Raw genomic sequence first — 22,297 nt, forward strand, 5'->3', positions numbered from 1 at the left:
TTTTTTTATGTTTTGTCACTTTTATATGATAAAAACTATTTTATATAAAAAATAATTATTTTTGCATCACTTTATTCTGAGGACAATAACTTTTTTTCTATTTTCGTTAATGATGCTGTATGGCGGCTCGTTTTTTGCGGGACAAGATGACATTTTCAGCGGTACCATGGTTATTTATATCCGTCTTTTTGATCGTGTGTTATTCCACTTTTTGTTTGGCGGCATGATAATAAAGCGTCGTTTTTTTGCCTTGTTTTTCTTCTTTTTTACGGTGTTCACTGAAGGGGTTAACTAGCGGTTAACCCCTTCACCCCCAAGGGTGGTTTGCACGTTATGGATGGGGCCAATTTTTACAATTCTGACCACTGTCCCTTTATGAGGTTATATCTCTGGAACGCTTCAACGGATCCGAGTGATTCTGACACTGTTTTCTCGTGACATATTGTACTTCATGATAGTGGTAAAATTTATTCGATATAACTTGCGTTTATTTGTGAAAAAAAAGAATATTTGGCGAAAATTTTGAAAATTTCGCAATTTTCCAACTTTGAATTTTTATGCCCTTAAATCACAGACATATGTCAAGCAAAATACTTAATAAGTAACATTTCCCACATGTCTACTTTACATCAGCACAATTTTGGAACCAACATTTTTTTTTGTGACGGAGTTATAAGGGTTAAAAGTGGACCAGCAATTTCTCATTTTTACAACACCATTTTTTTTTTAGGGACCACATCTCATTTGAAGTCATTTTGAGGGGTCTATATGATAGAAAATACCCAAGTGTGACACCATTCTAAAAACTGCACCCCTCAAGGTACTCAAAACCACTTTCAAGAAGTTTATTAACCCTTCAGGTGTTTCACAGGAATTTTTGGAATGTTTAAATAAAAATGAACATTTAACTTTTTTTCACACAAAATTTATTTAAGCTCCAATTTGTTTTATTTTACCAAGGGTAACAGGAGAAAATAGACCCCAAAATTTGTTGTACTATTTGTCCCGAGTACGCTGATACCCCATATGTGGGGATAAACCACTGTTTGGGCGCACAGCAGAGCTCGGAAGGGAAGGAGCGCTATTTTACTTTTCAATGCAAAATTGACTGGAATTAAGATGGGATGCCATGTTGCGTTTGGAAAGCCCCTGATGTGCCTAAACATTAAAAACCCCCACAAGTGGCACCATTTTGGAAAGTAGACCCCCTAAGGAACTTATCTAGATGTGTTTTGAGAGCTTTGAACCCCCAAGTGTTTCACTACAGTTTATAACGCAGAGCCGTGAAAATAAAAATTCTTTTTTTTTTTTTTTTTTTTTCACAAAAATGATTTTTTAGCCCCCAGTTTTGTATTTTCACAAGGGTATTAGGATAAATTGGACCCCAAAAGTTGTTGTCCAATTTGTCCTGAGTACGCTGATACCCCATATGTGGGGGGAACCACTGTTTGGGCGCATGGCAGAACTCGGAAGGGAAGGATCGCCATTTGGAATGCAGACTTAGATGGATTGGTCTGCAGGCGTCACGTTGCATTTGCAGAGCCCCTGATGTACCCAAACAGTAAAAAAAACCCACAAGTGACCCCATATCGGAAAGTAGACCCCCCCAAGGAACTTATCTAGATGTGTTGTGAGAACTTTAAACCCCAAAGTGTTCCACTACAGTTTACAACGCAGAGCCGTGAAAATAAAAAATCTTTTTTTTCCCCACAAAACTTATTTTTTGGCCCCCAGTTTTGTATTTTCCCAAGGGTAGCAGGAGAAATTGGACCCCAAAAGATGATGTCCAATTTGTCCTGAGTACGCTGATACCCCATATGTTGGGGTAAACCCCTGTTTGGGCACACGGGAGAGCTCGGAAGGGAAGGAGCACTGTTTTCCTTTTTCAACGCAGAATTGGCTGGAATTCAGATCGGATGCCATGTCCCGTTTGGAGAGCCCCTGATGTGCCTAAACAGTGGAAACCCCCCAATTATAACTGAAACCCTAATCCAAACACACCCCTTACCCTAACCACTCCTCTAACCCAGACACACCCAACCCTATTCCCAACCGTAAATGTAATCCAAACCCTAACCCTATCTTTAGCCCCAACCCTAACTGTAGCCCCAACCCTAGCAATAACCCTAGCCCTATCACTAGCCCTAACACTAGCCGTAACACTAGCCCTAGCACCAACCCTAGCCCTAACCCTAGCCCTAACCCTAGCCCTAACCCTAGCCCTAACCCTAGCCCTAACCCTAGCCCTAACCCTAGCCCTAACCCTAGCCCCTAACCCTAGCCCTAACCCTAGCCTTAACCCTAGCCCTAACTCTAGTCCTAACTCTAGTCCTAACTCTAGCCCTAACCCTAATGGGAAAATGGAAATAAATACATTTAATTTTTTTATTTTTCCCTAACTTAGGGGGGTGATGAAGGGGGGTTTGATTTACTTTTATAGCGGGTTTTTTAGCGGATTTTTATGATTGGCAGCCGTCACACACTGAAAGACGCTTTTCATTGCAAAAAATATTTTTTGCGTTACCACATTTTGAGAGCTGTAATTTTTCCATATTTGAGTCCACAGAGTCATGTGAGATCTTGTTTTTTGAGGGACGAGTTGACGTTTTTATTGGTAACATTTTCGGACACGTGACATTTTTTGATCGCTTTTTATTCACATTTTTGTGAGGCAGAGTGATCAAAAACCAGCTATTCATGAATTTCTTTTGGGGGAGGCATTTATACCGTTCCGTGTTTGGTAAAATTGATAAAGCAGTTTTATTCGTCGGGTCAGTACGATTACAGCGATCTCATTTATATCATTTTTTTAATGTTTTGGCGCTTTTATACGATAAAAACTATTTTATAGAAAAAATAATTTTTTTGGTATCGCTTTATTCTCAGGACTATAACTTTTTTATTTTTTTGCTGATGATGCTGTATGGCGGCTCGTTTTTTGCGGGACAAGATGACATTTACAGCGGTACCATGGTTATTTATATCAGTCTTTTTGATCGCGTGTTATTCCACTTTTTGTTCGGCGGTATGGTAATAAAGCGTTTTTTGCCTCGTTTTTTTTTTTTTTCTTACGGTGTTTACTGAAGGGGTTAACTAGTGGGGCAGTTTTATAGGTTGGGTCGTTACGGACGCGGCAATACTAAATATGTGTACTATTATTGTTTTTTTATTTTATTTAGCTAAAGAAATGTATTTATGGGAATATTATATTTTTTTTCTTTATTTAGGATATTTTTTTTTACACACGTGGGGAATTTTTTTTTTTACATTTTTACTTTGTCCCAGGGGGGGACATTACAGATCATTGATCTGACAGTGTGCACAGCACTCTGTCAGATCGACGATCTGCTGTGCAGGGCTGCAGGCTTACCAAGTGTCTGCTCTGAGCAGACACTCGGTAAGCCACCTCCCTACCTGCAGGACCTGGATGCCGCGGCCATCTTGGATCCGGGACCTGCGGCGAGGAGGGAGGTAGGAGACCCTCGGAGCAACGCGATCACATCGCGTTGCTCCGGGGGTCTCAGGGAAGCCCGCAGGGAGCCCCCTCCCTGCGCGATGCTTCCCTATACCGCCGGTACACCGCAATCATGTTTGATCGCGGTGTGCCGGGGGTTAATGTGCCGGGGGCGGTCCGTGACCGCTCCTGGCACATAGTGCCGGATGTCAGCTGCGATAGGCAGCTGACACCCGGCCGCGATCGGCCGCGCTCCCCCCGTGAGCGCGGCCGATCGTGCTGGACGTAATATTCCGTCCTTGGGAATTAGGGCCCACCCCACATGGATGGAATATTACGTCCAATGGCAGAAAGGGGTTAACAGTTTTATAGGTCAGGTCGTTACGGACGTGGTGATAAATATGTGTACTTTAATTTTTTTTTTTATTTAGATACAGAAATGTATATTGTAAAAAAAAATATTTCTTTATTAAGGATTTTTTTTTTACATTTTTTTTTTTACACATGAATTTTTTTTTTTTTTTTTACTTTTTTACATTTCCCCAGGGGGGACATCACAGTAAAGTGACAGATCGCTGATCTGACACTTTGAAGAGCACTGCAGGGAGGCTTCCACCTGGATGCAGCCCAGTGGCCATTTTGGATCCGGGCCTACAGGGAGGAGGAGGTAGGAGACCCTCGGAGCAAAGCGATCACATGGCGTTGCTCCGAGGGTCTCAGGGAAGCACGCAGGGAGCCCCCTCCCTGCGAGATGCTTCCCTATGCCGCTGGAGTGCTGCGATCATCTTTGATCGCAGTCTGCTGGGGGTTAATGTGCCAGGAGCGGTCCATAACTGCTCCTGGCACATAGTGCCGGATGTCAGCTGCGATGGTCAGCTGACACCCGGCCCTGATCGGCCGCGCACCACCTGTGAGTGCGGCTGATCAGTGATGACGTACTATCCCGTCGGTGGGCATACGGGCCCACCCCACCTAGATGGGATAGTACGTCATATGTCAGAAAGGGGTTAAGAGCCATTTACTATCTGCAAATAGCCACAGTTCTGACAAAAGCCCTATAGTTCAGACAGATGTATGGGCAAAATCCTCAGAATAACTCAGTCCCTCACTATCCAGAGTATCTATTTGCTAGTTAGAACCTGCATATGTTAAGTAATCTATATATTTTTTTATTATTGAAATACTAATATTTTACAGTGGCTTACCTTCCTTCTGGAGTGACTGCCTTCTACACATCTGTCCCGTCAGCAGTCTTCCTCATGATTGTGGAGCTACTGAAACAGACTAAGGGACCTTTTTTAAATATTTAGGAAGCCATTGCAGGGGTTTTTGTTTTAATTTACTGACATAATGACTTTTGGGTTTTCATTGGCTGTAGATTTATTCAACAGAAATAAACAATTGAGATAGATCACTCTGTAATGACCCTATATAATATGAGTTTCACTTTTTGCATTGAAGAACTGAAATAAATTAACTTTCTGATAATATTCTAATTTAGTGAGAAGCACTTGTATGTGACTATGTAAAAACAATTAAGAACATAAAAAAAGCTTCTCCCCTTTTTTGAATTATTTTTTAAATTTGTTTATTAAACCACAAATCAAAATGTACTCATTAGTATACAACCACAATAATACATATGCATCTGTCAAAGTGGTTATAAAAGAACAGCAAATTTGTACATTAAATTGTTTGCACAATTTTAGTTTCTCAAATCCATATAAGGCTGTATGGACGATAGATTAATTAGCAAATAAACAAAAAAACAATATTTAGCCATATATATTTAGTAGTATATAGCTCAAAAAGACACTACATAACTAATTAAGCTACAAATATCCTGCCGCCAAGTATAGTCACACAATATTAATAGTCTTGTGATGCCATAAAATAGAATTCGATGCATTCTAAACATAACATTCATGGTGGTACTGGACCGCTACGTACTAGTATACTAAGATGAGAAGAGTTCCACCTGTCCCAAATCTTGTCATATTTCCCTAAACACCTCCTATTCTGATATAGAATTCACTCATATGGTGTAGCTAAATTTACTAATTCAATCCAGGCTCTGAGAGAGGGATGTGAACCACCCATCCAATGTAATGCCAACACTTTCCTGGCCAGAAAAAGTGTCTCGCGCAGGAAAATCCTAGCATAGTGTCCCCATGTCTCCTCAACCAACACCCCAAATAAACAAACTAGTGGACTAAGAGGACCAGGGGTTTGTATTAAGGATGTCAGAAACGATGTTACCGCGCTCCAGTAGGAAAGAATAATGAGGCAGTCCCATATCATATGTATAAAATCTGCGTCTAGTGAATGACATGTCAAACATTGAGGATTGGAGCTGACCCATTTAAAAAAGTTGTAAGGGAGTCAGATATGATATATTATATACAACTGAATCATTCTATTATTAACAGATGGGGATACCTTATCTCCTCCGAGTCTTCACCTTAAGCATCAGAGATAAGTCCTTCCCATTTCCCCTTAATTATCATTATAGCAGAGTCAGTTACCACAGACATGTACGTATATAAAACGGAAATGAGACCTTGGGGACCTTGTGATTTAAGGACACCCATTAAAGGGAAGGATGAGATAGTTTGGGTCGTATTCATATAACGTAAATGCGAAAGAATTGGAACCTCGGGATATTATATTTAGTTTGTATTTGTTCAAAGGACATTAAAACATCATGATCATATAAATCTTTTACCAAGGAAACATTATGTAAGATCCAGAAATCAGTGGATGAGTGGTTTAGTAACACTGGGAAATAATTATTATTCCATAGCTGCATTTCAGCTATAATGTCCTTAAAGCTAATTACTTTTTTCATTTGTTTCCAAACTGACCGCGCTAATTGAAGTAGGGGCAATAATCGAGGGACATTAAGTTTGTTTGTTTCCAGGAAACTTAACAGGCAATCAACCCTTGCAGCATGGACTAGATGACTTTCCGAGGCATCCATTTACCCAAAGCTTTAACCTGCCAGGACAAATAGTATAAAAAGAAGTCCAGCAATGCCGCTCCTCCCGTTTGTTTAGACCTCTGCAAAGTAGTTAAGTTTAGGTCTAATTTTCCCCCATATAAAAGACGTGATCATGGAATTTAAATTTGGGAAAAAGGATTTAGGAACCAATACAGCACTATGTTGTAGGGAGTAGCTAAACTTAGGAAGTAAAATCATCTTAATTAAATTTATACGACCGGCTACAGATAATGGAAGTTTACTCCAAGAGCCAAATTTAAGCTTGATCAGTTCCAATAGTGGAGGAATATTAAGCTGTAGGTCAAGGTCACTGCATTTGGATATATTAATTTTTAAGTATTTAAAATGAGACACAATAGGAAATGGAGACAAGATATCAAGGTGGACCATTGGCTATGAGAAAGGGGCAATAAGGCAGACTTATCCCAATTTATGTATAACCCCGAGCATTTACTAAATGTATCTATGGTAGTAATCACCTGTGACGTCCCATCTATAAATATCACCATATCATCAGCATATGAGCCGATAGTGTTTGATCTGCTATGTTTATACCCCTAATATTTGGAGAGCACCTTATACGTATTGCCAACGCCTCAATCGCAAGAGCAAAGAGGGCCGAGGTGAGGTGGCATCCCTGACGTGTTCCCCTAGATAGAGCAAATGATTCTGATACAGAGGGATTTATAATTATACGAGTTTTAGGTTTCACATACATTATGCCAATCCATTTTTTTAAAATCTATCACCAAAACCATATTTCTGTAAACAAGCAGACAAGAAAGGCCAATCAACGGAGTCAAAAGCCTTAGCCGCATCCAAGGATGCCAAAGCCCAGATATTATCTGACATCAAAGAACTATATTGAACCACCGACTGGACCCGCCTTATATTAATAGAAGTACTTTTACCAGGCATGAAACCAGTCTGGTCTGGGAGAATAAGATCCAATATAAGCGAGTTCAGCCTAGTGGCCAGAACCTTAGTAAAGATTTTATAATCTACATTTATCAGCGATATGGGGCGATAAGATCCACATTCAAGGGGGTCCTTCCCTTCTTTCTGAATCACAATAATATTTGCCTCATAAAAGGAGTCTGGCAAATATCCTCCCTCCCAGATCCCTAGAAACATCTTTAAAAGAAGTGGTGCAAATATATCTCGATATTTCCTGTCTAATTCAATGGGGAATCCATCCGATCCGGGAGCCTTCCCGGAAGCCATATCCTAATGGCACCTTCTATCTCCTCTATAGTAAAATCAGCATCCAGAAAGGCCTGCTGAGTAGGACTGAACATGGGGAATTTTATATCTGATAAATAATCCAAACATTCTGGGATACCAAGACCACTCCTAGAGGTATAGAATGCGCTATAATAATCAAAGAAACAATGAAGTATATCCTCAGTCGAGGTCACCACTGAACCATCCAATTTTCAAATTTGGAGTCTAGTATTAGACGTGTTATGCTGGTGCACCAAAAAAGTCAAAAATTAACTTGCCTGGTTCCCCAGTTCAAAGTAGGATTCACGGGTAAAAAATAGTTTGCGTTTAGATTTGGTATCCATATATTTGGTATATAGTCTATGTGAGGTCAGCCACTCAATTCTATTTTCATTAGTTTGACTAGATATGTACGCAGCTTCTGAGTCCTTCAATCGCTGTTCCATCTCATCATCCTCCCGTGAAGTTACCCGTTTAATATAAGAAATTGTAAAACATAAACATCCTCTTAAGTACGCCTTGAGGGTATCCCAAAATAGGTTAATATTCTGGGGTTCAGGGTGGGATGAAATTAAATGATCTAATTGATCAATAGTTCTATCATTCGAACCTATTAGCTTTAGCCAGAATGGATTTAACTTCCAAAATATATTATACATTTTTATAGCGTCATTTATTCCATGGCGCTTTACATGTGAAAAGGGGGCAAATATAGACAAATACAATTAAACATGAGCAAAAAATAAGGCACACAGGTACATAAAGAGGGAGGACCCCACGAGGGCTCACAGTCTGCAGGGGATGGGTGAGGATACACTAGGAGAGGGTAGAGCTGGTTGTGCGGTAGTTCAGTAGGTTGAGGATCACTGCAGGCTGTAGGCTTGTTGGAAGAGGTGAGTCTTCAGGTTCTTTTTGAAAGTTTCTATGGTAGGCGAGAGTCTGATGGGGGAAGCACGGGAGAAGTCTTGGATGCGGTTGTGGGAAGAAGAGATGAGAGGGGAGTAGAGAAGAAGATCTTGAGAGGATCGGAGGTTGCGTGTAGGTAAGTACCGGGAAACCATGTCACAGATGTATGGAGACAGGCTGTGGATGGCTTTGTACGTCACTGTAAGGGTTTTGAACTGGAGTCTCTGGGCAATAGGATGCCAGTGAAGTGCTTGGCATAGCGGAGAGGCAGGTTAATAGTGGGGAGACAGATATATTAGTCGGGCAGCAGAGTGTAGGATGGATTGGAAGGGTGCCAGAGTGCTAGAGGGGAGGCCAGAGAGTAGGAGGTCAAAGTAGTCAAGGCGGGAGATAAGGGCATGCACTAGTGTTTTTGTGGTGTCATGGTCAAGGAATTCATAGATCCGGGAGATATATTTGAGTTTGAGGTGGCAGGAGGAGGCAAAGGCTTGGATATGTGGCTTGAAAGAGAGGGCAGAGTAGGGGATGTGTTATGATCCTGGTGGTAAGGACCACATGAACTGACCTGATAAGTAAACCAGAAAAAAGGACAAGCTCTGGGAATGTGGGACCTTTACTGACCGCAATCCTGATCCTATCAACACACACTATAGGCAGCCGTGGAGCGTTCCTAACTCGGCCTAGATGCCTCTACACAGCCTGAGAAACTGGCTACCCCTAGAGAGAAACAAAGCCTCACTTGCCTCAGAGAAATTTCTCCAAAGTGTAGGAAGCCCCCCACAGATAATAACGGTGAGTTAAGGGGAAAACACAAACATAGAAATGAAAACAGGTTTAAGCAAATGAGGCCCGCTAATAACTAAATAGAAGATAGCAAGGAATCTGTGCGGTCAGTATAAAATACTACAAAAATTATCCACGCAGAGAATACAAAAAGACCCCCACACCGACTCACGATGTGAGGGGCGCAACTCTGCACCCCAGAGCTTCCAGCTAGCAATAAAATAGCATATAAGCAAGCTGGACTGAACTAATCATATACTGAGAAACATTTTCACAAAGCAATGAGCAAAAATGGACTAGCATGAACTTAGCTTCTCCACGAGGAGACAGGTCACAAGGGAAGTCCCAGAGAGATCTGAACCAGTACTGAATACAACGACAGCAGGCAACAAGTAAAGGTCCAGATGGAGTTAAATAGGCAGCAAGCCTAGCAGGAAACAAGGCAGCTGGAGTCCAGCTACAGACCAGCCGTAACACTCAAAGCCACCAGAGGGAGCCCAAGAACAGAACTCACAAAGTACCACTGATGACCACAGGAGGGAGCCCGAGAACGGAATTCACAACAGTACCCCCCCTTGAGGAGGGGTCACCGAACCCTCACCAGAGCCCCCAGGCGGATCAGGACGAGCCAAATGAAAGGCACGAACCAAATCAGCAGCATGGACATCAGAGGCAACAGCCCAGGAATTATCCTCCTGACCATAGCCTTTCCATTTAACCAAGTACTGAAGCTTCCGTCTCGAAATACGAGAACCCAAGATCTTCTCCACCACATACTCCAATTCTCCCTCGACCAACACCGGAGCAGGAGGATCAACAGAAGGAACCACAGGCACCACATACCTCTGCAACAATGACCTATGGAACACATAATGAATGGTAAAAGATGCTGGGAGGTCCAAACGAAATGACACAGGATTGAGGATTTCTGAAATCTTATAAGGACCGATGAAACGAGGTTTGAACTTAGGAGAGGAAACCTTCATAGGAACAAAACGAGATGACAACCATACCAAATCAACCACACGAAGTCGGGAACCCACACAGCGACGGCGATTAGCAAAGCGCTGAACCTTCTCCTGTGATGTCAAATTGTCCACTACGTGGTTCCAAATCTGCTGCAACCTATCCACCACAGAATCCACCCCAGGACAGTCAGAAGGCTCAACCTGACCCGAGGAAAAACGAGGATGAAAACCAGATTCACAAAAAAAAGGTGAAACCAAAGTAGCAGAACTAGCCCGATTATTGAGGGCGAACTCAGCCAATGGCAAAAAAGTCACCCAATCATCCTGATCAGCAGAAACAAAACATCTCAGATAAGTCTCCAAAGTCTGATTAGTTCGTTCGGTTTGGCCATTCGTCTGAGGATGGAAAGCCGAAGAAAAAGACAAATCAATGCCCATCTTAGCACAAAAGGACTGCCAAAATCTGGACACAAACTGGGACCCTCTGTCAGACACAATGTTCTCCGGAATACCATGCAAACGAACCACATTCTGAAAAAACAGAAAAACAGCGGAACCATGTCAGAGGAGGAGGGTAACTTAGGCAAGGGCACCAAATGGACCATTTTAGAAAAACGATCACAAACCACGCAGATGACAGACATCCTCTGAGAGACAGGAAGATCCGAAATAAAATCCATGGAAATATGCGTCCAAGGCCTCTTCGGGACAGGCAAAGGCAATCCACTGGCACGAGAACAGCAAGGCTTGGCCCGAGCACAAAACCCACAGGACTGCACAAAAGAACGCACATCCCGCGACAAAGAAGGCCACCAAAAGGACCTAGCCACCAATTCCCTGGTACCAAAGATCCCAGGATGACCTGCTAACACCGAAGAATGAACCTCGGAGATAACTCTACTGGTCCATCTATCCGGGACAAACAGTCTCTCCGGTGGACAACGGTCAGGTCTATCGGCCTGAAAATCCTGCAACACCCGCCGCAAATCAGGGGAGATGGCAGACCAGATCACCCCCTCTCTGAGAATACCAGCCGGTTCAGAAACTCCCGGAGAGTCAGGCACAAAACTCCTAGAAAGGGCATCAGCCTTCACATTCTTTGAGCCCGGAAGGTACGAAACCACTAAAACAGCGACCATCGAGCCTGTCTAGGATTTAACCGCTTGGCAGACTCGAGATTGATCACAAGAATCTGATTTGTCAAGACCACCACGCGATGCTTGGCACCCTCAAGCCAATGTCGCCACTCCTCGAATGCCCACTTCATTGCCAACAACTCCCGATTACCAACATCATAATTCCGCTCGGCAGGCGAAAACTTTCTGGAAAAGAAAGCACATGGTCTCATCACCGAGCCATCAGAGCTTCTCTGTGACAAGACAGCCCCTGCTCCAATCTCAGAAGCATGAACCTCGACCTGAAAGGGAAGAGAGACATCAGGCTGACGCAAGACTGGAGCCGAAGAAAACCGACGTTTCAGCTCCTGAAAGGCCTCAACGGCCGCAGAAGACCAATTCGTCACATCAGCACCCTTTCTAGTCAAATCCGTCAAAGGCTTAACCACACTAGAAAAATTAGTGATGAAGCGACGGTAAAAATTAGCAAAGCCCAAGAACTTCTGAAGACTCTTAACCGATGTAGGTTGAGTCCAGTCATAGATGGCCTGGACTTTAACTGGATCCATCTCGATAGAAGAAAAAATAAAGCCCAAAAAGGAAACCTTCTGGACTCCAAAGAGACATTTAGAGCCCTTCACAAACAAGGCATTGGCACGCAGGACCTGAAACACCATCCTAACCTGCTTCACATGAGACTCCCAGTCATCAGAAAAGACCAAGATATAATCCAGGTACACAATCATAAATCTATCCAGATACTCTCGGAAGATGTCATGCATTAAGGACTGAAACACGGAAGGGGCATTAGAAAGCCCAAAAGGCATCACCAAGTACTCAAAATGACCTTCGGGCGTATTAAATGCTGTTTTCCATTCATCGCCCTGCTTTATACGCACAAGATTATAAGCTCCTCGAAGATCTATCTTGGTGAACCAACTAGCCCCCCCAATCCGAGCAAACAGATCGGACAGCAGAGGCAAAAGGTACTGAAATTTGACCGTGATTTTATTTAGAAGGCGATAATCTATACAGGGTCTCAGAGAACCATCCTCATTGGCCACAAAAAAGAACACTGCACCCAAAGGTGATGAGGACGGACGAATATGCCCTTTCTCCAAAGACTCCTTTATATAAGTCCGCATAGCGGCATGTTCTGGCACAGATAAATTAAAAAGTCGACCCTTAGGGAACTTACTACCAGGAATCAAATTTATAGCACAATCACAATCCCTATGAGGAGGTAGGGCACTGGATTTGGGCTCATCAAATACATCCTGGTAGTCTGACAAAGATTCAGGGACTTCAGAAGGAGTAGAAGAAGCAATTGACACCAAAGGAACATCACCATGTATCCCTTGACAACCCCAACTTGACACAGACATTGCTTTCCAATCCAGGACTGGATTATGAACCTTCAGCCATGGCAGACCCAACACGACAACATCATGCAAATTATGTAACACCAGAAAGCGAATAACCTCCTGATGTGCAGGAGTCATGCACATAGTCACTTGAGTCCAGTACTGAGGCTTATTCTTGGCCAATGGCGTAGCATCAATTCCCTTTAATGGAATAGGGAATTGCAATGGCTCCAAGATAAAACCACAGCGACTGGCAAATGACAAATCCATCAAATTCAGGGCAGCGCCTGAATCCACAAAAGCCATAACAGAGTAGGATGACAGAGAGCAAATCAAAGTAACAGACAAAATGAATTTAGGCTGTACAGTAACAATGGTGACCGACTTAGCGAATTTTTTTGTGCGCTTAAAACAATCAGAGATAACATAAGTGGAGTCACCACAGTAAAAGCACAACCCATTCTGACGTCTGTGATTTTGCCGTTCAATTCTGGTCAGAATCCTGTCACATTGTATAGACTCAGGCTTCTGTTCAGAAAACACCGCCAGATGGTGCACAGGTTAGCGCTTCCGCAAACGCCGATCAATCTGAATGGCCAAAGACATTGACTCATTCAGACCCGCAGGTGTGGGGAACCCCACCATAACATCCTTAAGGGCTTCAGAAAGACCCTTTCTGAAAATCGCTGCCAGGGCACACTCATTCCATTGAGTGAGCACAGACCACTTCCTAAACTTCTGACAGTAAACCTCTGCTTCATCCTGACCCTGAGAGAGAGCCAGCAAAATCTTTTCTGCCTGGTCTACTAGATTAGGTTCCTCATAAAGCAATCCAAGCGCCAGAAATAACGCATCTACATTTATCAATACAGGATCTCCTGGCGCCAGGGAGAATGCCCAATCTTGAGGGTCACCACGTAACAAAGAAATAATTATTTTAACTTGCTGAGCAGGGTCACCAGAGGAACGAGGTCTCAGAGAAATTAACAATTTGCAATTATTTTTGAAATTCAAAAACCTAGATCTATCTCCAGAGAACAGCTCAGGAATTGGTATTTTAGGTTCTGACATAGGACTGTGAACTACATAATCCTGAATGCTTTGTATCCTTGTAGCGAGCTGATCCACACAAGAAGACAGACCTTGAATGTCCATATCTGCAGCGGAGTCCTGAACCACCCAGAGATTAAGGGGAGGAGAGAGGCTAAACACACTGCAGAGAAAAAAAAACAAAACCTCAGAGCTTCTCTTATCCCTCCTTTGAGATGCATTAACTCTTTATCGGCCTGCTGTACTGTTATGATCCTGGTGGTAAGGACCACATGAACTGACCTGATAAGTAAATCAGAAAAAAGGACAAGCTCTGGGAATGTGGGAACTTTACTGACCGCAATCCTGATCCTATCAACACACACTATAGGCAGCCGTGGAGCGTTCCTAACTCGGCCTAGACGCCTCTACACAGCCTGAGAAACTGGCTACCCCTAGAGAGAAACAAAGCCTCACTTGCCTCAGAGAAATTTCCCCAAAGTGTAGGAAGCCCCCCACAGATAATAACGGTGAGTTAAGGGGAAAACACAAACATAGAAATGAAAACAGGTTTAAGCAAATGAGGCCCGCTAATAACTAAATAGTCAGAAGATAGCAAGGAATCTGTGCGGTCAGTATAAAATACTACAAAAATTATCCATGCAGAGAATACAAAAAGACCCCCACACCGACTCACGATGTGAGGGGCGCAACTCTGCACCCCAGAGCTTCCAGCTAGCAATAAAATAGCATATAAGCAAGCTGGACTGAACTAATCATATACTGAGAAACATTTTCACAAAGCAATGAGCAAAAATGGACTAGCATGAACTTAGCTTCTCCACGAGGAGACAGGTCACAAGGGAAGTCCCAGAGAGATCTGAACCAGTACTGAATTCAACGACAGCAGGCAACAAGTAAAGGTCCAGATGGAGTTAAATAGGCAGCAAGCCTAGCAGGAAACGAGGCAGCTGGAGTCCAGCTACAGACCAGCCGTAACACTCAAAGCCACCAGAGGGAGCCCAAGAACAGAACTCACAAAGTACCACTGATGACCACAGGAGGGAGCCCGAGAACGGAATTCACAACAGGGATGATACAGCATACCGTAGGATTCTATGAGTTGTCCCAGGCCGAAGGTGTAGTTGGGGAAGAGTAGGGGTCCTAGAACAGAGCCTTGAGGAAAACCGAAAGACAAGAGGAGGAGTGAAGAGGTGGTGTGGGGGAGGGAGACACTGAATGTTCGGTCTGTCAGATATGACGAGATCCAGGATAGGGCCGAGTCTGTGATGTCAAGAGATGAGAAGATCTGTAGCAGAAGGGAGTGGTCCACAGTGTCTAAGGCAGAAGACAGGTCCAGAAGGAGGACAGAGTAGTGTCGCTTGCTCTTGGCAGTTAATAGGTCACTGGTGACTTTAGTTAGGGCAGTTTCAGTTGAGTGATGGGGTCGGAAGCCAGATTGTAACCGGTCAAAGAGGGAGCAGGAGGAGAGGTGGGAGGACAGTTCAAGATGGACATGTTGCACCATAAATTTTAAGGCATAAGGAAGAAGAGATATCGGGCAATAGCTAGACACAGAGGATGGGTCGAGGGAGGGCTTTTTGAGGATGGGTGTGATCTTGGCATGTTTGAAGGATGAGAGGAAGACACTTGTTGTGAGTGAGAGGTAGAAGAGCTGTGTTAGGGTTGGGATGAAGACCGTGGCAAGATTAGGGATGAGGTGGGATGGGAGCAGGTCAAGCGTGCAAGTGGTGAGGTGTGATCTTGACAGGAGGGTGGAGAGCTGATCTGCCATGGTGAAGCTGGTTTTGGAGGAGCAGGGTTAAGCAGCTAAGAGGGGCATTGGGCGCTGTGAGGCAAAGCTTTCTCTGATCGTATCGATCTTTTTTAAGATATAGGCAAAGTCTTCAGCAGAAATGAGAGGGGAGGGAGGGGGTGCGGTTACGGTTCATTTGGCCAAATCTAAGTCTATGTATAATTAGATTGTGATCTGAGAACCCTTTATACCATGCTTTATGTCATCTAACCACGTAGCTAAACTACTGGATCCAAGTATATAGTCTATATGGTATAGAATGCGTCTAGTAGATGAGTGACAAGTATATTCCTTCACCTTAGGATGACGCATCCTCCATAGATCTAGCCACCCACTACCCTCTATGACCAGTGCTAGCTGAGACGAAGATGGAGAAGGGGTCCATCCAGAAGTCCCACCATCCAGCCTAATTCTGTCAAGACAATTGTCCATGACTAGATTAAAGTCTCCCATGCATATAATGTGTGCATCAGGATAATTTAAAGCAAAGCTCATTGCCATTTGAAGAACCGAGACATTGGCTGGGGGAGGATTATAAAACACACAATATAAGGTACCTACTTGAATTTATCAATGCATGTACAAAAATAAAGCATCCCTCAGGGTCTTTCTGAGCCTCCTTGACCTCCCATCTAACGTCTCTATGTATCAATAATGATATACCCCCTTGAATAACTAGTATGGGATGTGTGAATGAACCATTGCACCCATGGTTTCTGTACGCACCGAGCTGAATCTCTGGTTAGGCGCGTTTCAACCAAAGCCACAATATGAGGGTGATAACGCTTAATCTGTTAAAATACCTTTAACTCTCTTAAGAGGAGATTTAAGACCCCTCACATTCCAAGTCATACATATAATTTTAGAAGCCATGTTTTTTCATCCAAATATGATATACATTATAACACAGGTAAAATTTACAGGCATCATATAAAGACTCTTGGTGGCAGCTTCTACATAAACAACAAACAGAACTGATATAAGTGAGAACAAAATAAAATTCAAAAATAAAGTTGCAAGTCTTGTGCTCCTATCATGGATTGAACAAGGGAATACCCTCACTGAACACAGTGTCCGGTATTGCTGTTCAACTGGACGCTAGTGGAAAAAGCTCAAATCATACAATTGTTAGGAGAGTTCCAAATTAGCTGCAAGCATATCAGGACTTTTTTTCATGAGATCCCATATGGGATCGGAACCACTCAGCTGCCTCCGCTGGATCCGTAAAAAAATATGGAAGAACCCTCATGGACAATTCGGAGTCGAGCTGAATAGATCATTGAAGATAGAACAGTCTTTCTTCTGAGCTGCTTCTTGATCTCCATAAACTGTGCCCGTTGTTTCTAGAGTTCCATAGAGAAATCAAGGAATATTGAAATCGTGGCATTATTGAACTTAATAGGACTCTTTTGTCGTGCCATGCATATAATAGCATCTCTGTCTTTACTATTGAGGAGACGGAGTCTAGGTAGACTGCCTGGAGGAAGAGATTTTATAGGGACCCTATGAGCCCTTTCCACAGAAAATGTGGAGGAGAATTCATTTCCCAAAGTATCCTTTAGCCAACCTTCAAGGAATTGCTCATGCTTCTGGCCTTCCGAACGCTCCGGTAATACAATGATTCGAATGTTATGCTTCCAGGCATTTATGGAGCCAGCCTCTTTTGTCAATTTAGTCTCTATAGGTGTAAAATTGTCCTCCAAGTGTGATAATCTTGATTCAACTTCTGTAAAGGGCCTCCCCATGGCTTGCAAATCTTGCCCTACTTCAGAGTGCACATCCTCTATTTTTCCGGTCAGGGATGTTCTAGGTAAAGATATGGCTTGCATTAACTGTTCGGATGACTGTTTAAGAGTTAGATCCTATTGGTGACCACCTTCTCACTATCAGAAATGCGGTTTTTACACTGATCCGCAGTCTTAGCATGTGATGGATTATTCCTGAAAGATCATGCATTATCAGATGGATCAATCCTTGCAAACTCTTCGTTTGTTTGCCATCCCTGACCATTTTAAATGATTCATGGTTAACAAATATAAAGTATAGCAAGTTGAGAAAACGTGTATTTATAGAGTTCCCTCTTTCTCTACTTCCAGATGCAGCAGTATTATTATAAAGTATATATATACTTGTCTAGGCACATTAATACAGAGGAGTGCAAACAGCTCCAAGTATTTAGTAAGGTAGAGTGCTGGGTTTTATGGCAAATCAGAAACTGTTGCACAAGTCCTGTGTAGCAGAATGACCTGCAGCATCTGCAGGGATGGCAACAAGAGTCCAGAGACCCTTGAAATGGCGGGAACCGACGAACCAGCTATATTATCAATAAGGGAGCGCTGAGCTCATTTCTCAGAGCTCACACCGTGCTTCCCCCTCAGGTACCTCCAGGATATAGCCGCACTGCTCCGTCAGTCCCTCCAGGAGCAAAGTCCGCAGCTCTATGCCTCCTGCCACCGAAGCGCACAGTAGAAAATGTCCACCTTCCTCCACAGGCCTTATTTCGCATGAGAGTTTAATCAGAACCCGACACACCAGAGTCGCGGACCGCACTTCTCCAGGAGCCGGAGACCTCCAAGAGCCCAGGGAACTACACTGCTTGCAGGTAAACTCAGTTTAACAAAGTCAGGATTGTGACATGATTATAGGAGCTCTGTCTGGACATGTCCTCTCAGCTCCACTACACCGCCACTCCCTCCTGTGTAAATTCTTTGTTGGCTAGAAAGATTGTTTCTTCACAAAACATTTCCCACATTCTGAACAGGAAAAAGGCTTCTCCCCTGTGTGAGATCTATGATGTCTGACAATAACTGATTTATCTAGAAAACATTTCCCACATTCTAAACAGGAAAAAGGCTTCTCCCCTGTGTGAGTTCTTTGGTGGGTAAAAACATTTGCTTTCCGGTTAAAAAATTTCCCACATTCTGAACAGGAAAAAGGCTTCTCCCCTGTGTGAGTTCTTTGGTGGGTAACAAGAGGCGATTTTTGGTTAAAACATTTCCAACATTCTGAACAGGAAAAAGGCTTCTCCCCTGTGTGAGTTCTTTGGTGGCTAACAAGATTCGATTTATGGTTAAAACATTTCCCACATTCTGAACATGAAAAAGGCTTCTCCCCTGTGTGAGTTCTTTGGTGGCTAACAAGAGTCGATTTATGGTTAAAACATTTCCCACATTCTGAACAGGAAAAAGGCTTCTCCCCTGTGTGGGTTTTCTGGTGGCTAACAAGAGTCGCTTTCTGGTTAAAACATTTCCCACATTCTGAACAGGAAAAAGGCTTCTCTCCTGTGTGGGTTTTCTGGTGTCTATCAAGAGTCGCTTTCCAGTGAAAACATTTTCCACATTCTGAACAGGAAAAAGGCTTCTCCCCTGTGTGGGTTTTCTGGTGGCTATAAAAAGTCGCTTTCCAGTGAAAACATTTCCCACATTCTGAACAGGAAAAAGGCTTCTCCCCTGTGTGGGTTTTCTGGTGGCTAACAAGATTCTCTTTCCTGTTAAAACATTTCCCACATTCTGAACAGGAAAAAGGCTTCTCTCCTGTGTGGGTTTTCTGGTGTCTATCAAGAGTCGCTTTCTGGTTAAAACATTTCCCACATTCTGAACATGAAAAAGGCTTCTCTCCTGTGTGGGTTTTCTGGTGTTTAACAAAATTCGATTTCTGGTTAAAACATTTCCCACATTCTGAACATGAAAAAGGCTTCTCTCCTGTGTGAGTTTTTTGATGGTTAACAAGATGCGCTTTTTGGTTAAAACATTTCCCACATTCTGAACAGGAAAAAGGCTTCTCCCCTGTGTGAGTTTTCTGGTGACTGACAAAATCTGATTTCTGGTTAAAACATCTCCCACACTTGGAACAAGAAAATACATTGTTTGCTTTGTGAAGGTTTTGTTGTTTGTGAAAGGACTGTACTAGGGGAAAACTATTTCCATATTCTGATAATGAAGATGTCTTCATTGCTTTAGGAGCAGTTCCTTTTTTAATGCTTATTTTGTGACTTTGATTTTCCTTAGTAGTAGGTAATGAATCAGAAGACAGGACCTTTTCCAAAAGATCAGATGACAGATCTTTGCTGTGATGGGATGGTGGTGTATCTGGAGTAATGGCATTCACTTCAATTGTATCCTGTGGGATCTCAAGATCATCTGATTTAAACATTGAAGATGTCAGCTGTCCTGCTGATCTCCTGGTACGGTCATCTGCCAAGAATAAAACCAATTATTATTTTAGAATAAAATATCCTTGAATTCTATATTTTTGAACATTTCTACTTAAATGGTCTGTAAAAATGGAAAGTTAGGCAAAATTATTTAATTATTCACCAAGACAATGACAGTTTACAGTTAACTAGACTGTGCTCAAACCACATTAAGCATCCATGCTTTTGGCATCACTATAGGAGAAGAAACCACCTATTTTACGGCATGTGTATCTCCTGGAGCACAATCTGGGAACTATGTGTTGGGTAATAACTTGGGATATTTGCAATTTTCATTTTCCAACATCCACTGTGCGTGCTAATATCTGGAAACTGCCAATGGAGTCAAAATTCCTATAGATTAATTCATTGAAGGTTATAATTTACAAAATGGAGTCACTTTAAAGGGATTTCATCCGCTCTGGTTTTCTGCAATTTTGTCATATTAGGGATTCTGCAAATTTTGTCATATTAGGGATTCTGCAAATGGTGTTTCCCATCTCCTCTGGTATCTGCTCCTGCAATGTCTGCTTTGGACACCAGACGCGGCTTACTCATTCTGCAGGCGATGCTGGTAACAGTGATGGGGTTGGAACCAGAAGCTGTTGGCAGTGCAGGCTCTATCCAGCCACTAAGAGTAGGGAGCCTGTCATCTGTAGTACCATCCAGTCTGGCAGTATGGGCATGTGTGCTGTCAGCTGCAGTAATCTGCTCCCTGTTTTAGACAATTGGAAAGCACCACACCTTTTTTAATCAGATAAATTTCTATTAACCATAAGATTCACAAAAGATCACATGTTCATACTCATTTTATGTTTTACAGTAAATTAACCCACCCCCCCCCCCCCCATGGAGACCATATCAGGTGGAAACAATAATTCATCCATAGTTGACAATATCAACCAGAGTTCCAGTTTACCAAAAGTTGTACTCTATACTGGTATAACATTAATTAATCCTATCCAACCACGGCTGCCATAATGAAGAGAATAAATCCAGCCGTCTCTCCTGGTGTAAATACTTTTCTCAAATTCAATTATGTGGCTCTTTTGAGCAATGAATTCGCATCCGGACGGAGGCTCCTCTCTAACCCAATATTTTGCAATCAGTTTCCTTGCAATAAACAATCTTGCAGTTACAATTTTAGTTGTATTGCCAGTTAACATTTCCTCCACATACCCTAATATACATATCAACGGATGTGGTATGTCGCGCGTATGTCATGTCGCGCGTATGTCATGTCGCGCGTATGTCATGTCGCGCGTATGTCATGTCGCGCGTATGTCATGTCGCGCGTATGTCATGTCGCGCGTATGTCATGTCGCATGTCGCATAGTGCATGTCGCATAGTGCATGTCGTATGTCGCATGTTGTACGTCGCATGTTGTACATCGCATGTCATATGTCGCATGTTCAATGTTGCATGTTGTGCATGTTAAATGTTGTATGTAACATGTATGTTGCATGTTGTATGTTGCATGGTGCAAGTCGCATGGTGCATGTCGCACGTTGCATGTCGCATGGTCAATGTTGTATGTTGTGCATGTCAAATGTCGTAACATGTAGGTCGCATGTTGTATGTCGCATGTTGTATGTTCAACGTTGTATGTTGTATGTGCACACAGTCTAGACGAGCCCAGCTCTGCTACATCTGGATGCCTGACAAATACTTGCTTTTCAGGCATACTGATCACATGGATTTATTTGGAGAAAAATTATTTGTATTGAGCTTTTCAAATATTTTAGTAGTCCATTTAAAATGGGCAAGGCAAGGGGCAAGGGACGGGGAAGTGGCCGTGATGCTGATGGTGAACGCAGAGGATGAGGCCCAGCTGAAAGTGAACAACAAAGAGCCACATCTTCGCGCTCGACCTTCCTGTCCTACTTTCTAGGGGACCGCAGCACACCACTATTGAAGCCACAGCATTGCGAAATGATTGTTGGTTGGATAGCGAATAATGCTTCCAGTCACTAAGCCACCACCACGTCTTCCACACGGTCAAGTATGAGTAGCCGTGAGTGAGGACCGGATATTACCCACCCTGATCTTCCTTCCTACCATCATGCCGAGTGCCCTGAGACAAATGATCCCGCACTTGGACACTCCGAAGAGCTGATCAGTTTACCCTTTAAAGATTCCGGACTCTCGGCCGGTCAATTTGAAGTGGGGCCAGATGAGATTGCATGTAGCGATGCCTAAAGATTTAAACAGCCACGGTCACACGAAGGTGATGGTGGGAAAGTGTCACAAGAGGTGGACGATGAGACAATTGCCAGAAAGTCAGGAGGAGAAGCAGGGTGCAGATGTGGAGGACCAGGTGGTGGATGACTAAAGTATCTGACCCAACCTGGCAGAACGACATGCAGAGCAAGGACAGCAGCACACATGGGGAAGGAGGCATATCACCCCAACAGGCAGGAAGAAGCAGTGTGGTGGCCATAGAC

General features: G+C 43.1%; 2 protein-coding genes across 6 annotated transcripts in view; one reads left to right on the forward strand and one right to left on the reverse strand.

Moving 5' to 3' along the window:
* LOC143767631 (uncharacterized) overlaps positions 1 to 22,297 on the forward strand; it is an 850,082-nt gene that overhangs the window by 605,898 nt on the left and 221,887 nt on the right. The gene's annotated exons all lie outside the window — the stretch shown is intronic.
* The window catches only part of LOC143767650 (uncharacterized), a 56,478-nt gene continuing 52,527 nt past the window's right edge, over positions 18,347 to 22,297 (reverse strand). For all 5 annotated transcript variants that reach the window (XM_077256098.1, XM_077256101.1, XM_077256103.1 and 2 more), the window contains one exon: positions 18,347 to 19,853. In XM_077256098.1, coding sequence (XP_077112213.1) covers positions 18,376 to 19,853 — 1,478 coding nt within the window. In that variant the 3' untranslated portion in view covers positions 18,347 to 18,375. The remainder of the gene's footprint in view (positions 19,854 to 22,297) is intronic.

This window comes from Ranitomeya variabilis, chromosome 4, assembly GCF_051348905.1.
Source record: "Ranitomeya variabilis isolate aRanVar5 chromosome 4, aRanVar5.hap1, whole genome shotgun sequence".
Taxonomy (NCBI): Eukaryota; Metazoa; Chordata; class Amphibia; order Anura; family Dendrobatidae; genus Ranitomeya; species Ranitomeya variabilis.